Source organism: Haliotis asinina, chromosome 10 (assembly GCF_037392515.1).
Source record: "Haliotis asinina isolate JCU_RB_2024 chromosome 10, JCU_Hal_asi_v2, whole genome shotgun sequence".
Taxonomy (NCBI): Eukaryota; Metazoa; Mollusca; class Gastropoda; order Lepetellida; family Haliotidae; genus Haliotis; species Haliotis asinina.
This window is the reverse complement of record NC_090289.1, coordinates 12,104,705-12,118,672: the sequence shown is the minus strand read 5'-3', so window position 1 is coordinate 12,118,672 and position 13,968 is coordinate 12,104,705. Positions and strand designations below refer to the sequence as shown.

The 13,968-nt window shown below is 39.8% G+C and overlaps 1 protein-coding gene across 4 annotated transcripts in view; it reads right to left on the bottom strand.

Moving 5' to 3' along the window:
* LOC137297705 (uncharacterized) overlaps nucleotides 1-13,968 on the bottom strand; it is a 55,717-nt gene that overhangs the window by 3,567 nt on the left and 38,182 nt on the right. For 3 of the 4 annotated variants that reach the window (XM_067829629.1, XM_067829630.1, XM_067829631.1), the window contains exons 3-6: nucleotides 8,664-11,325; nucleotides 7,933-8,045; nucleotides 6,046-6,195; nucleotides 143-325 (exon numbers count right to left, since the gene is read on the bottom strand). In XM_067829629.1, the coding sequence (XP_067685730.1) occupies nucleotides 143-325; nucleotides 6,046-6,195; nucleotides 7,933-8,045; nucleotides 8,664-11,325 (3,108 nt within the window). Of the gene's footprint in view, nucleotides 1-142; nucleotides 326-6,045; nucleotides 6,196-7,932; nucleotides 8,046-8,663; nucleotides 11,326-12,193; nucleotides 12,223-13,968 lie in introns of those variants that run through there. The other variant, XM_067829632.1, reaches the window with a different exon arrangement.

Here is a 13,968-nt window from a genome sequence, read left to right as displayed (position 1 = left end):
TTAAAAACAGACCATCAACAAACCTATTCACGTAGGCAATCAATTACAATGAAAACTTTACGAGTTTCCAATCTATGAAAATGTTCTGTTTCAATTGACGAACAAATTTCAAACTTTTGGATGAGGGAGTTTGGAAAATTACCTCTTTGGGGAGACTTGGATGTTTCTTTGACTCCGATTTGTTGCTATGGTTACTGTTGTTGCTGATGGCACTGCCAGCCTCGCTGAGGGCATCTTGGGCCTCCTTAATGGAGCGAAATTGCGGTGACGCAAGAGTTGGAAGTCCGATCCCTTTACCCATAGCGGGGATAAATCCTTCCTGAGTCTGCGAAAATATTGATTCAGAGATCGTAAATTTTTAATTGAATTATCATCAAGTTAAAACCCCAGTCTCCTACGTTCTTAAAATGATTAAATTCGAACCAGGTATTTCTTTCCTTCCTTTCCACATTGCTTGTTGAGCAATTCTGGAAAAAAAACTGGAATTTTACAGCGTTTTATTTCTAAGTTAATTACAATAAAATCTCTAGTTCCTAGGAAGTGAGAGCATTAGAAAGGAAGATAATTTCTTCTGGTAAAGGAAAGGGGTTCAGATCGGATTGAATAGAGAAAACGTCTTGAGATGTGCTCACCTAATTTCACACTTCTATTTTTGGTAATTTGATCATCGAAAATACAAAAGACTTTCCCAATGTGATCTAAAAATCACAACTCAATAAAAATTTGAAGAGACATATCAAGGTGGCAACTTATCTTGAATGTGAAATTAATAGTTACTGAACTCAAAGTGGCTAATTCTAATCTTGAAAAGGAATAAACCCACTGGTCAAATCTGGTTTGTCTGCAGATCATCTCAAAGTAGTTTGTAAACAAGATTTTAGAAAATATCCTGTCCGGATTATCCACAGCGTTTATTTGGGAAGATATTGGTCTCATGCTGTCTGGAGGAATTCCTATTAAACATGATTCCTGGTTCGTTTTGGTAAGGTTTCAAAACAAGGGGTGTATGCTCCTAAATAATTCACGTGCTGTACTACAAATCACAGACTCGTAAGTGTCGCACTGAGCTAAACATAAACTAATCCAGCATGTTGGTGAAGCATGTATGTGTTTCAATGAATCCATAAAGCATGGTCCAAATACATGAACTAATGATATAAGTGTCGCCTGCTTCCTTGCCCCAGGCACTGTACCTTCTCTACGCATGACGCACAACTATTTTTTAACTGCTTCTACAGCAGTTTCAACCACATATGCCCAAGCTTTTGTTACTTTTAGCTTCTTTCATGACAGTTAGAACATTAAAAGTGTCACTGTGTCAGTGTTTAAGTGTTTTCTAAATAAATGAAGAGGCTCAATTGCAGGGGAAAAAAGAACCAGTTCCACTCATAGGCTGTCTCGAACACTTGATGATTTATGAACCAGAAAAGCTGAAATACCAACCCAGATGACACTTTATGACTTGTAGAGAATTACGTTTTAAAAAGCGAAATGGCAAAGTTGCAACATAACTGTTTAAGAATGAAAACAAGCACAGACACTGTGACAATTACAATATGTTCACCATGTCAACCGTAACCTCATTTCCGACGAGACAAAAAATGGATGTGGCACCGCCTACATTAATTCTTTCATATTTATTAGATTTATGTACGAAATATCCCAGAACGACAAACTCTCTCAAATCCTGAGAACATACTTCTGTTTGAGAGAAGCCAAAGCATAAATTAAAATTACAAACTAGAGTGCTATGTTGAAAAAAGTTTTGATTATTCAACAAGGTGTATGGCACATTCTCTTTACTGAGAGCAAAACAAACTCATTTATCGTTCTTTCTGTTAAACAGTGTATGTGTAAACGGAAGGTGCAGGTTATCAGCACATACTAACCATTGATGGTTACTGTGAGTCACGTTTATTGTCAAACTATTTTCCAGAGAACATATCTAAGACACTGTTCATGCAAATACAATTAGTGCATCAGTTCCCTGCTTAACACCACTGTTTATTATTCCAACTGACTTGTGAAACACATAACCAAATTGGGACAAGATAATCCAGTGATAGATATTATGAGCAATGATGTACAACATCAGGGTAGACAGAAAATCATTAACCATGACTCCGGCCACCCTGATCTACAACCACAAGTTAATGAAATAAATCTCTTAAAACCAGTAATGGTTTCTAAAACCATACTATGCCCATTGCTCCCACTGCTTGGATCAAATCAAGAATAAATAATTGTCAGGACACATATGTGTAAAATTCATCCTTTAAATAAACATTAACACAGGGATTATCTTCACATGGGCATGATATTACTAGTCATGAGGGGAATAATATTCAAATAACCTAGTCATAATACAAACTACCAACACACCAAATCCATAGCCAAATGACATTCTAATTCTTATCCAACAAAGCAAGGGCTACATATAATTTGAAACTAATTATTAAGAAGCTAAGATTCTAATTTTATATTTCACTGTTCTCATGGTGTTAATAATTCCCCTCCTTACATGGCTGAGGATGGTGATGGATGTATAAGGCTTTAGTTACTTCTGCACTTGGCCACACGGCTAAGCCAACTGCCCCCTCTCCTTGTCTTCAGACCCCAGGCTACCTTCCATACAAACTCCTACAGAGGTGATTTGGTCTGAGATAACAGTCCTCCTCAAGTTCAGTATTAAGGCTGACTGTGACAGGTCTCCCCTCTTTGCATAAGCTCCCCCTCCTATTTCAAATTAAAATTGCCACGGCTAGATGAGGTGTCAGTGTAAAAACAGGTCTTGTTGGGTAAAATAACTGAAGCCTGGTGTTCAAGCATGCATTGTGAAATGTGGGTATTGTTTAGCAGCCTGTTACTTGCATGTACTTTAGATGAATTCTTGTGTGTACTTTTAATGAATTTTTGTGAAGTTTCAATGAATTAGACTTATCACTGAAACAAGGGACATGGGTAGACATGGGTGTGTGAGAGATGAATATAGAATGGTGAGATCAGTATTCAGAGAAAGCACTGAAAGGTGAAAAATGTAAAAATTGGGAAAGAGATGCAAAAGAAAAGGGAGAAAGGGGAAAGGAGGGGAGATGAGGGAAAGAGAAGTTGGAAAGGAGCTGAGGACAAGAGAAGCATAGATTCAAAATCAGCAGGGTGTCAGAGATGACTATACAATGATAAAATAAGGATTCAGAGAAAACACTGAAAGTGGAGAGAAATGTAAAGACTGGAAAAGAGAAGCGAAAGAACTGATGGGAGGAAAAGGGAAGAAACAAAGGAAAGGGGTGGGCAAAATGGAGAGAAGGGAAAGAAAAGATGAAAAAGAGCTGAGAAAATAAACACAGAAAGGATTCAATCTCAAATACAGCAGGGATAAGAAAAAGTAAAAAATCGAAAGAAGATGCAGATGGTCACAGAAGATGGGTGGGGAGGGAGGGCAGGAGGGAGGGAGAAAGAGAGTTACAGAAAAGTAGAGAAGGAAGGAGGAGAAGAAATAGGATTGCACGAGAATGAATAAAAGACTAAAATGAAAGGGGAGAAATGTGACAACACTGGGAGACAGAAGGTGAGGACAAGGAAGAGTGGAAGAGAAAAGGAAGATAAACTGGGATTGAAAAAGCATGGGAAAGAAGGAAAGAATAGGAGGAATGTTGATGGAAAGTAGGTGAGACAGGTGGAAAGCAAAGAAAGGGCTGAGATACAAAGCAAGAGAGAGGGAAAGAGAAAGAAATGGAAAGAAAGAATGAAGCACAACATAATAGCTAAACAGTTAGGGTTGATGGGCTGGAGGCCCATTGTAAGGGAGGTCAACCTCATGAATGGAGGGCCCCGGACTCTGGATAATGGGATACCTTTGGCTGGGCAGAGGGACACTCCTAACCCTTGACAAATTGGGATCTATAAATCCCATTCATAGGTGTAGAGCACTGAATAAAGCTCTACAGGTTTTGTCCACAAACAAAGCCTGGCTTCTGGATTTCATAGGGAACAATGGAAGCGGAGAAGGTTATGACAGAACTAGTGCCTGGCTAGACTGAGGGTGGTTAGCCTGGAGGTCTGGCGAGAAAAGACTGACCTCTACTCTCTAATCTGTATTTACAAAATGACAATGTCAGAATGGAGTGAAAAGATATCTTCAAATTGTAAATCTTAAGTAGAATAATTAAGGGAAATTCCTATGCTGAGAAAGAGCAGCTAAAAAAGTCTTGGGTTGAACTCTAACAAGGTTCAAACAGTTGTGTCTTTGGGGTTAGCTTTGCAACTGTTTAATGAGAATGGATTTCTAACTCTGCAACCCTCTGAAAATTTAGTGTCACTTCCCAGCGAAAACGCCATGATTAGAAATACATTTTAAATATAACACCAAAACTAAAATCCTACAGTAATTAGTGAAACAGATATGACAAAGTCATCATGGGAAAATGTGGGGGATAGGGGCAGACGAAAGTGTCTAAAATAGACAAGAGATTGAATTCTTTCGACATTAAAAGGCACATAGCTTCCAAAAGGACATCTCGAAGATATTTCAGTGAGCGAGGTTGCAACAAAGCTGTTATTTATCCAGTCAGAAAACACAGCTACCAGAGAACTGGGAACATTATGTGGGGGATGAAAATAGAACTTATTTGCCAACGCAACAAGACAAACCATGTTGACATGTTCAGTAGGGGTCAATATTCGACACATTTAGGAAACTGACAGGAACATTTTTGTTGCGCACAAAGCCAAGATTAAACAAAGACCTGCCAGGGCGCTTGGCAAGATATTGGGGGCCATCTCCAAAATAGCAACACATTTTAAAATCTGTTTTGTTATGGATGATAATCAAAATTCAAACCTAAAAAAAAGGTGGCTTTGCTACGAAATAGTGAACACTTTTTAAAGTCAGGATAGTATTTGTAAGATATGCATTTATACCTTAGTATTAATATAAATGTGACGTGTAGCAATATTACAATAAAAAAAAGAAATAGTGACACACAGCAATATTAAAATATTGTAAATATAAGTAAATATTATTATAACATGTTGGACTGCTACATGTAGCAATGTGACTGTGGTGTGACTGTGGTATGTATCGATGTGACTGTGGTATGTATCGATGTGACTGTGGCATGTATCGATGTGACTGTGGCATGTATCGATGTGACTGTGGCATGTATCGATGTGACTGTGGCATGTATCGATGTGACTGTGGTATGTAGCAGTATGGCTGACATGTAGCATTGTGACTGTGACTTGTGGCAATGTGACTGTGGCATGTGGCAATATTACTGAGAAATGCTGGGGTGCTTTCATGCCCTTTGTCTCCCAAGGACCTGACTGCAGGTTCCTAGTAGATGTGCTAGTCATAGCCACAGTGTTAGACATATATACAAAAGGGATTATGATAATACACCTATTTGTATATGCAATGGACTTCTTGTGTATCCTACATTGGAGAGGCTTGGGAATGTTGTACAGACCAGTTTTACTCCACGCAGGACTTGAGGAAAAGGGAAGGGAACGGAGTGGGATAAAAAAGAGGGATGGGGGAGATACTAGCTGTGAAAAGGGTACATTGTTCACCCTGTAGATTTTAAAATCCTGGATATACAGGTAGTAGTTCAAAGCTCATGAATGGAAGCAAAAACATTTCCCTTCATTTACCAAAACTGACAGTGACTTTCCCTTCTTTCCTTGAAACATTAACAGTTGTGTGCAGAAAACTGTAACTGAATGGGATATCTGAACAAAATCAGTCCTGTTTTGTTGCAAAGGAAACAATCCATGATTTTCAGTGAAATAGAAGTAACCTTTATAACACTGCTCACCATATGCCCTTTTCATCTTTACCCAGTGATGAACTTCACCTTTTCAATATGCCCCGAAAGTTCACACTATCACTTTGCCCTTTACTAATATAACTGCAATTCCTAAAGGACACTTCATCCATTTCAACATTGTTTACTGGACATCAATATTTAGTTTTGCTAATTATCAACACTCAATATAAAAAAATGTAAAAAGTCAGTAACAATTTCTGGTTTAATTTCTGCTCACCATCGTAGGATCCATCATGTATTTGGGATCTTTGACTACCTGGCCTACGCCAAGCGAGCCCATTGGCCCTGCAGCCATTTGAGTCCCGCCCATCTGCCCTGAGCTGAGCATCATGGGATTGCCATGGTTTACTGATGTCGATTGTTCTGGCTGCAAGTAAATAATTAACATAATCAATAAACAACATTACCAAATAAACTTAATACCTTTTTCATATAGACTAAATCATGACAGAAGCTAAAATTTGCCAAACTGTGAAAGTTACTGAGTTCAGTTTTACTGATTAAGGATTGTTATTGAAATAAAATTGTTTTACAATGTTACATAAAAAGAATTCTCAATCATATTCACTGGAGGTCATCCATAGATTGTATATTCCTTGATATAAGTGCATACACAACATAATATATCACGAATGTAGCATGTTAATAGCTACAACTTCTCTCCCACAACCATATCCACCAAATCTAGTTGACAAAAAATTAAAACAAAATTTGTTTGAAGTCTTGATCAAAAATTAAAAACCTTTCAAGGGACAAATGATCTATGATCCCTTATTCTTGAAACGTATGTAGCTTTAAAAATGCTTAACTTTGAGCATAGCCAATGTGTTAAGAATGGGCTTAATAAGTTCATAGGGCTATGGACATTTTGAGAACAGCTAGCCCCAACAGGAGAGAAGCAAATTATATTTTGGTTGTAACCTACATGGAAGATATAGCCTTCACAAACCAAACATGGGATCCAAACCTGATCCACCAAGGTTTAAGGTCAGGCCACAGTGGTGAGGTATGATTTTAGGAGCAGGACAGTTCAAGCAACGCTTTACATTTAATCTACACTTTCCTTCTTTCTCCAATAGGCGTGAATACACCAGGTGACTGGCCCCCACTGGGGTGAGGTGATTATGTTGTACCCGGGGAGATTAAGGACCCGTCTATGATTACCTTCCATTAATCCTCCCACTCAGCTAATCTGATTACAGTTTATCAGTGTTCATAGGTAACAGTGTATGGTTACTTGACTATGTTTGCAATCATCTTGACTGAGCTTGCCACAACTCAATTTTAACTTGGCGGCAGACAGCTAATAGCAGTCACACATGGCGACAGCGAGATTCCTTACATTGTTGAACACCTAGTACATTAGTTACAAAACTTACATGGTCAAGAAATCAGCACAACACTTATGCATATCCATATGTCACGTACTAAGCTACGAAGCTCAAATATTTTGGTACCATTCATACTTGAGGATTGTGTTACTGAGACTGAGATACAAGTTCATTAACATACCACAAAAAATATTTATCATCTCTAAACAAATTATGTATATATTTCATAAGAAAAATTTGTCCTGCTTTTTAAATTTTAAATGTTCCAATGAGGCTAACTTCAGGAAGGTGGACAATAAATTATTCCGTAAACATTCCTGTATTACCACAGACCCATAAATATACCTGCTTCCTAGCAATGTCAGAGATAGGAGATCTACAAGGTCAACTTACCATTGACAGCAAAGAGCAAATAAAGTCTCGCCCTGGAAATATTTTGCACTCAAGAATCCGATTCCAATCTTATTTAAATCCCAATCCTAATTTTTAACTCAACCATGTACACCACATGCGGGGCTTATCATACCACTTTTACTGGATCATGCTTCAAGTTCTTGCTTTTTGACAAACAATCTGATATAAGACTGCACTAGCATTTCTCAAAATGCCCTGTCAGTGAAGACCTACTGTGAGAAAAAATGGCTACGTGGAATTCCAATTTCCACGCCTTTACACTGGGTGTTTACAGTAGCTTCATGGCTGTTTTTATTTTTAAAATGGTGAAAAATCGCAACTGTGCCTGTTACTAAGCTGTTAATTATGGATGAACTTACAATACTGTTGCGAACAGCTCGATCAAACTTCTCACAGAACTCCTCAATAGCACTGAGTGATTTGGATGTGGCCTTCGTGTGTTTGTCTTGCTCCTGTCGAACACGGATTTTCTCTGAAAACAATTGAAACATCAGTCAGAACAGGATGAAACCTTTGAAATCTTCACTGTATCATGTAGGTCCAAAACCCAGACATCAGGACTGGTAACCTTAAAACGTTACCAGCGCAAAATGGATTTAACCATACAAAACAAACCAAAAAACGTTCCTCAGAACATGTTATCTAAACTTTTTACAAGACCATTCGGCAAGCCTTGCTGTAAACTTGCACTGTCTTTCAGAAATCTAGCCTGTCTCAGGACAGACCTTATTTCATACACTGGTTTCTTTTATTTCTATAGCATACAAGTCAACAAATCCTGAAAGTGTTAATTCATTTGAAGAGAAGAGTCCTCAAATAATGAAGGACTCATCTCCAAATATCAAGCTAGAAAATAGAGCTCCAAACATATTACAACTGCTACAAACATCTCACATTTTCATTTAGTACTGTTATGATTATGCAGAAAAATATGAGCAGTCAATGTACAGTAAGTATCAATCAACCAAACTGAGCAACCTCTACTGAAATTGCACGACATATGAAAAGTGAAATGTTGACAATGTTGGCTTTATATTCCAAAATGCAAAAGCTATGAAAACTGATAAAAAGCATTCTTGATTTGACTTACCTATTAAGCACTGGTGCGCATATCTTAGGGCATCCATTATGACACTTTCTACTGCAAAATTGCCCTGATAATTTCCAGTGGGAGGATTCCGATGCAAAAAGTTCTGTAAGAGTTTGTCAAACTCTGCTGGCAAGTTGCTAATTAGCTGATATGGGAACGAAGGAGAAGCAAAGTTCATGTCAGCAATTATCAAGTCCCGCAATAGTGGGAACAACGGATGTGACCGGAACGCATTCGAGCGATCTGTTATAAGATGCTGAATGAAAGTCTGTTGAGAAGCAAGCATGGGCGGCCTGTGTGGCGAACCAGTCTTGCAACTCTGGCAATTTGGTATAGTGCATGGTACCATTGGTGACGTCCCAGGTTGCATGCTTTGGGAGCACTGTGGGTTCTGGGGGGTCGACGGGGGCATCATTTGTTGCATGGGGTTCTGTGGAGTCTGTTTCAGGTGGGAAAGTTCCTGCAGGTTCTGGGGGGTCTGGGGAGCAGGTGTTCCCTGGTTTGACCAAGGCTGTGGGTTTCCTGGTCCCATGTTCCCAGCATGCTGCTGCTGTGGCTGTTGTTGCTGTTGACCTTGGTACATTTGAGGATGCATGTTCCGTGATGGTGTCTGACTGCCATTATTGTACATGCTATGATCATACCCTGACGTTGATGGCATGGTGCTATACGGCCCAGTGACAGTGCTATTGGCTTGGGTGTGTATTCTTGGTGTACTGCAAGAACTAGGGGGTTGCTGGAACTGTTGCTGGTTGTTAGAAGAACCTTGCTGTGCTTGTTGCTGGTTGTACGTTCCCGCTACCTGGTTAGCCCCCATCATGCGGTTTGCCCCTTGGTTCATGCCTGCCACTGAGCAGCTGTTGTCATAGTTACCAGACTGCATTGACATCTGGTTTCGGTACATTTCATTTTGCTGTTGAAGTTGCGCCATTGATGACGCCTTCATTGAGTCTGTCACAGACATTCCCCGGTATGCATTCATTTGCTGTGCATACGTTTGGTTTTGCTGATATGCCCCCATTTGGTTAAAGTCACCTGTCTCCACCCTCAACATGTTTTGATTATTGTCAACATAGTACATATTATTCTCCTGGCCCTTGCCAGAAAAGTCAAACTGTTGCATGTTTACAGCAGGGCTTCCCCCACTGCCTGGCCGACTGCCTGGGTTAACTCCACAACTACTCCTATTGGAGAAATCGTAAGGGCTTCCTCCCGGAACAGTGTACGGAGCCACTTCAGACTTCATGCTTGCTGAAATGCGTGGAAGGATTTTGGATTTTTGTGAATTTTCTCGGAACTCCTGATCAAGATCGAAACCACATTCCGAATTAAAACCACCGTTATAGTCCACACCTTGCTGGTTTTGGCACTCAGACCCCGGCTCTGACCCGGGCATGTCAGCAAAGTGAACTGATTTCTGTGGTATGGGTGGCATTGGTGGCATCTGAACATGCCCAACAGTTGCTACACGAGGTGGCTGCACAGAGTTTGATTGTTGTATTGACGGGATCATTGATGACACATCCTCGGTCTTTACATGCAGTTGGTCAGCACTGCCCATAGACATGTTCGAGCCATAACTCCTCACACTACCTGTGTCACCAGAGAAATAGCCTTGGTCCAGAGAATCCAATGACCGACCATACTGAGAGTTTGTTTGCACTGTCAAAGAGTCACAACCTTGAACGTTTGTGTGTGCAGCCTTCGGGTTCATCATTCGTAGGTGCTGCATATTCTGCACATTCACAACAGGAGGGGCGGGCTTGCCCAATCTTTGGTAGTTTGTAGCCGTTGCAGATTTTTGCATAGAGGAAGCCCTATTGGAGCCTATTTGATGTGACTGGCCGTAGTGTAAAGTACCGGACTGATTGCAGGGCAGTGAGTTTGGTGACTGAGGAATATGTTTTTGATGCAACGGGGACTGCTGACTACATGAAGGCAGATTTGGTTTGGGGGAGTAGCACCTAGTTTTGCTTGGCGTCATGGGACAATGTGACAAGGGCACCGTATCTCGACTTGAAGAATCATCACAATGACTGGACGGTGGCACAACGCTGGGCGACTGGCGGCCAGCATTACCAGACGATAACGGACGTTTTGGCGTTGGGGGAGTCTGTGGCATTTTGAACACTTGAGAGGGTAGAACTTGTGGCGACTGAGGAAGAGGAGGAGCAGTTGACTTGGTGGGACTTGACTCTCCCGAGGTAGATGGATGGAAGCGTTTACTGACTGGCGAGCTGGCGCCGCTGGACACCACAGTGGACGTACCGGATGTCACTGTCGAGGACATCACTATGGGACTACTCAGAGGTCGTCCCCAGTTCTCCACTCTCGTACCACTTGAGACCTGTTTGACTGTCGAGATCGAAGTCTGAGATCCGGAGCTGAAGCTGCTACTATTCATGATGGCTTCTGGTGTCATGTATGAATGTGGGTCAGGCATATCCTGCTCCATGAGGAACTCAACAAAGTCCAGCTCCATCCCTTCCTTCATCCCAATGTCCTCACAGATCTCATCCAGCAGCTCGTTTGGGAGTCTCTCATCATCGACAGGCTGAGGCACCGGGGATGACGGGGTGGTTGGGGACCCCAGACCTTCCGGTTCCAGCGCTGAAGCACTGGATGCCGACGGACTTGGCGGAGCCTCTCGGTACTCCATAAGCTGAAACAATAACATCTTGATATAGCTGAATCATCACAGACACCATCTCATATCCAATGAACAAACATTACAAAATGAGATATTTTTGCACACAAGAAACAAATATAAGCTGACATAAATTAGCAATTTGGCATGCTTTATTAAATTCTAAATGTGGCTAAAATTGGGTTGAATGTGAAACATTAAGTACCATATTACAGTCCTAAACCCAAATTCCAGGCTTTTCAGCAACCCCTGTAATATTAACAGAAATGGCATCAGTCATCCCTGAATGCAACATCCCACACCAAAGAAACTTTCAATGTTCAACAACAGGAGTTCCTATAGATTTAAGTACTGTGTCAAAAAACTGTGTGTAATATATAATTGATTACAGGCAATGAAAATAATTGGCTCAGTTAATAAGACGGAGACACCTCATTCAGTACACTAGCTGAACCAAAGTGGCGTCGAGCCTGGCTCAATGTTCAGATAAAACAGCTAACTAACCCAAGAACAAATGGTACTGACTTGATTGAAATTAACACAGCGTGCAGATAAGGCAAACTTCCATGAACCTTTCAGTTAAAAATTTTGAAACTTTCTGGAACAAAACTAAGGTTGATTGATTAACATGAATTTCCATTATCCAACTTCACAAACCATGCGAAATATGAGAAATGCCATCAAAATTACATAGTCAATCTAAAAACCTAATAAAGTTAAACACATTTACAATGTGGAAATATGCACTGACAAAAATACAAGTCATTGCAATGAATATATTCTTCATGCATGGCATACAGCAAACTATGAATGTCTAGAGAAAATAAAATAAACAAGAGATATATATCCCTTTGAGAATAAATTCAAAATGAAATGCAAATACCTCGAGACAGAACACCTCCGATTCTTTCATTGTCTGATAATATTGTGCTATCGGCTAACTAAAAATCATATTTCAAATTGGCGAGCTGCTTCCTCCTCAACATCTGTCAAAATGGCTGACAGAAAACATTGTACATTTTAACATCTCTTGACCTCGCCCTCATATTAAAAGAAATCTGAAAATTACTTTTTTCCCCGCATAATTAACGAGCTTCCTCCTGGTCTGCATGTTATATGTTCTGAAACATGTTTGTCGGAAAACTTGCTCAGTGAATGGTCACTTTTCAGGCGGGTCTGGAGATTATTTACGAGCATCCTGTCGGTGTTGTATGTTTGACCATTAAAAGGCATGTTTTGATATTCATACATTCAGCCTTCAGTGCAAAACGAGCACGTGTGGTGTGAGAAATCATAAATCTCCCTCAAAAGTTTATTCAGTAAAATAACGAGTTCACACAGTCCTTGATCAGATTCAGAATAAATTCTGATTAATTCCCCAGTTGTTTTAACTTGAGAAAAGCTGCAAGTGCAATGTTTAATATTTGGAATATGAATTAAATTTAATGAAATTAAAAATGATTTAAAGCAATACCTTGCAAGAGAATAAATATTTGTCAAAAACAACACATGATTTACTCCTTACGATAACATTACACTTCAGTCCTTTAGATGATTATCTCATGTGTGTTAAATCATTTATCAATGCAAATTTGTCAGCAAGGTTTCTATTTGCAGTCAAAAAGAACTCACGCGTTCCAATTACTCAAATTTCAAGTCAGGAACAAAGTCAAATTAAATTTTAATCAGGTAACACAGAATTTTAAATTAGACATGGCCAAGGTGCAGAGTTAACACAACTATGTAGAAATTTGTAAATTACCCTGAAATGCAGGGGAGCAGTATGAATTTTTAATTTTTGTTTAACCTTTTTAGTCTCACTTTTTGCATGGCAAATTACATTTGTTAGTCGAGGCAAAGTCATTTATGCTGTTAAGGACGGTCCTCGAGTTGCTAGTACCAATGTCAGATATTCCTCAATGTAATGCAGCATCAAGGTGTTCCGAATGCTTCTGAGGCTTTAGAAGTACAGTCTGAAGAAGCACCTGCATATCAAACAATCCAAACAAATACTAAAAAGGACACAAAAATACAGCCATGCCTCCAAAACCAAAACAAATGTTTGAAACATTTTTAACATCTCACCACTAGACTTTTTAACATTACTATCATGGCAGATTTACTACAATACTATGAAAGATGGGTGGTCCTATCTTCCGAGTAATATAAATAAACAGCACCCCCTTTCTATAATTCATCGCTTGTATATACGCCATAATCTGGAAATCAACTCGAGTTCCAGAGTCCAATCCATTTCATTCCCATCACACAGAGCAAGCTCTGTTCCCACAGATAAAATCCACAACTGAAATTGACAAATATTAATGTCAGTCATAATCTGAGATTCTAACATGACACGAACAAGACTATTGTGTCGGTTTCAGAACAAATTTAGGATTATGGAAAAAGCAAGCTAAATGATTCAAGTCAGCCTAACAGACAACAACCCATCTGTTGCGTGCCTGTGTGTTGACAAGGCTTGTATGAAAGGTACGAGTGTGATGAGTGATCAGCCGAGGCAATGTTGCATAGGTCTCCATAATCAGACCCTCTTCACTACCACTTCAGAAACAGGCCAGAAGAATCCTGATCAGAAACCCTGTGGACTCTACTGACCCAAGACAGATAACGTGGTTTGAACAGTGGACAAGTAACTGA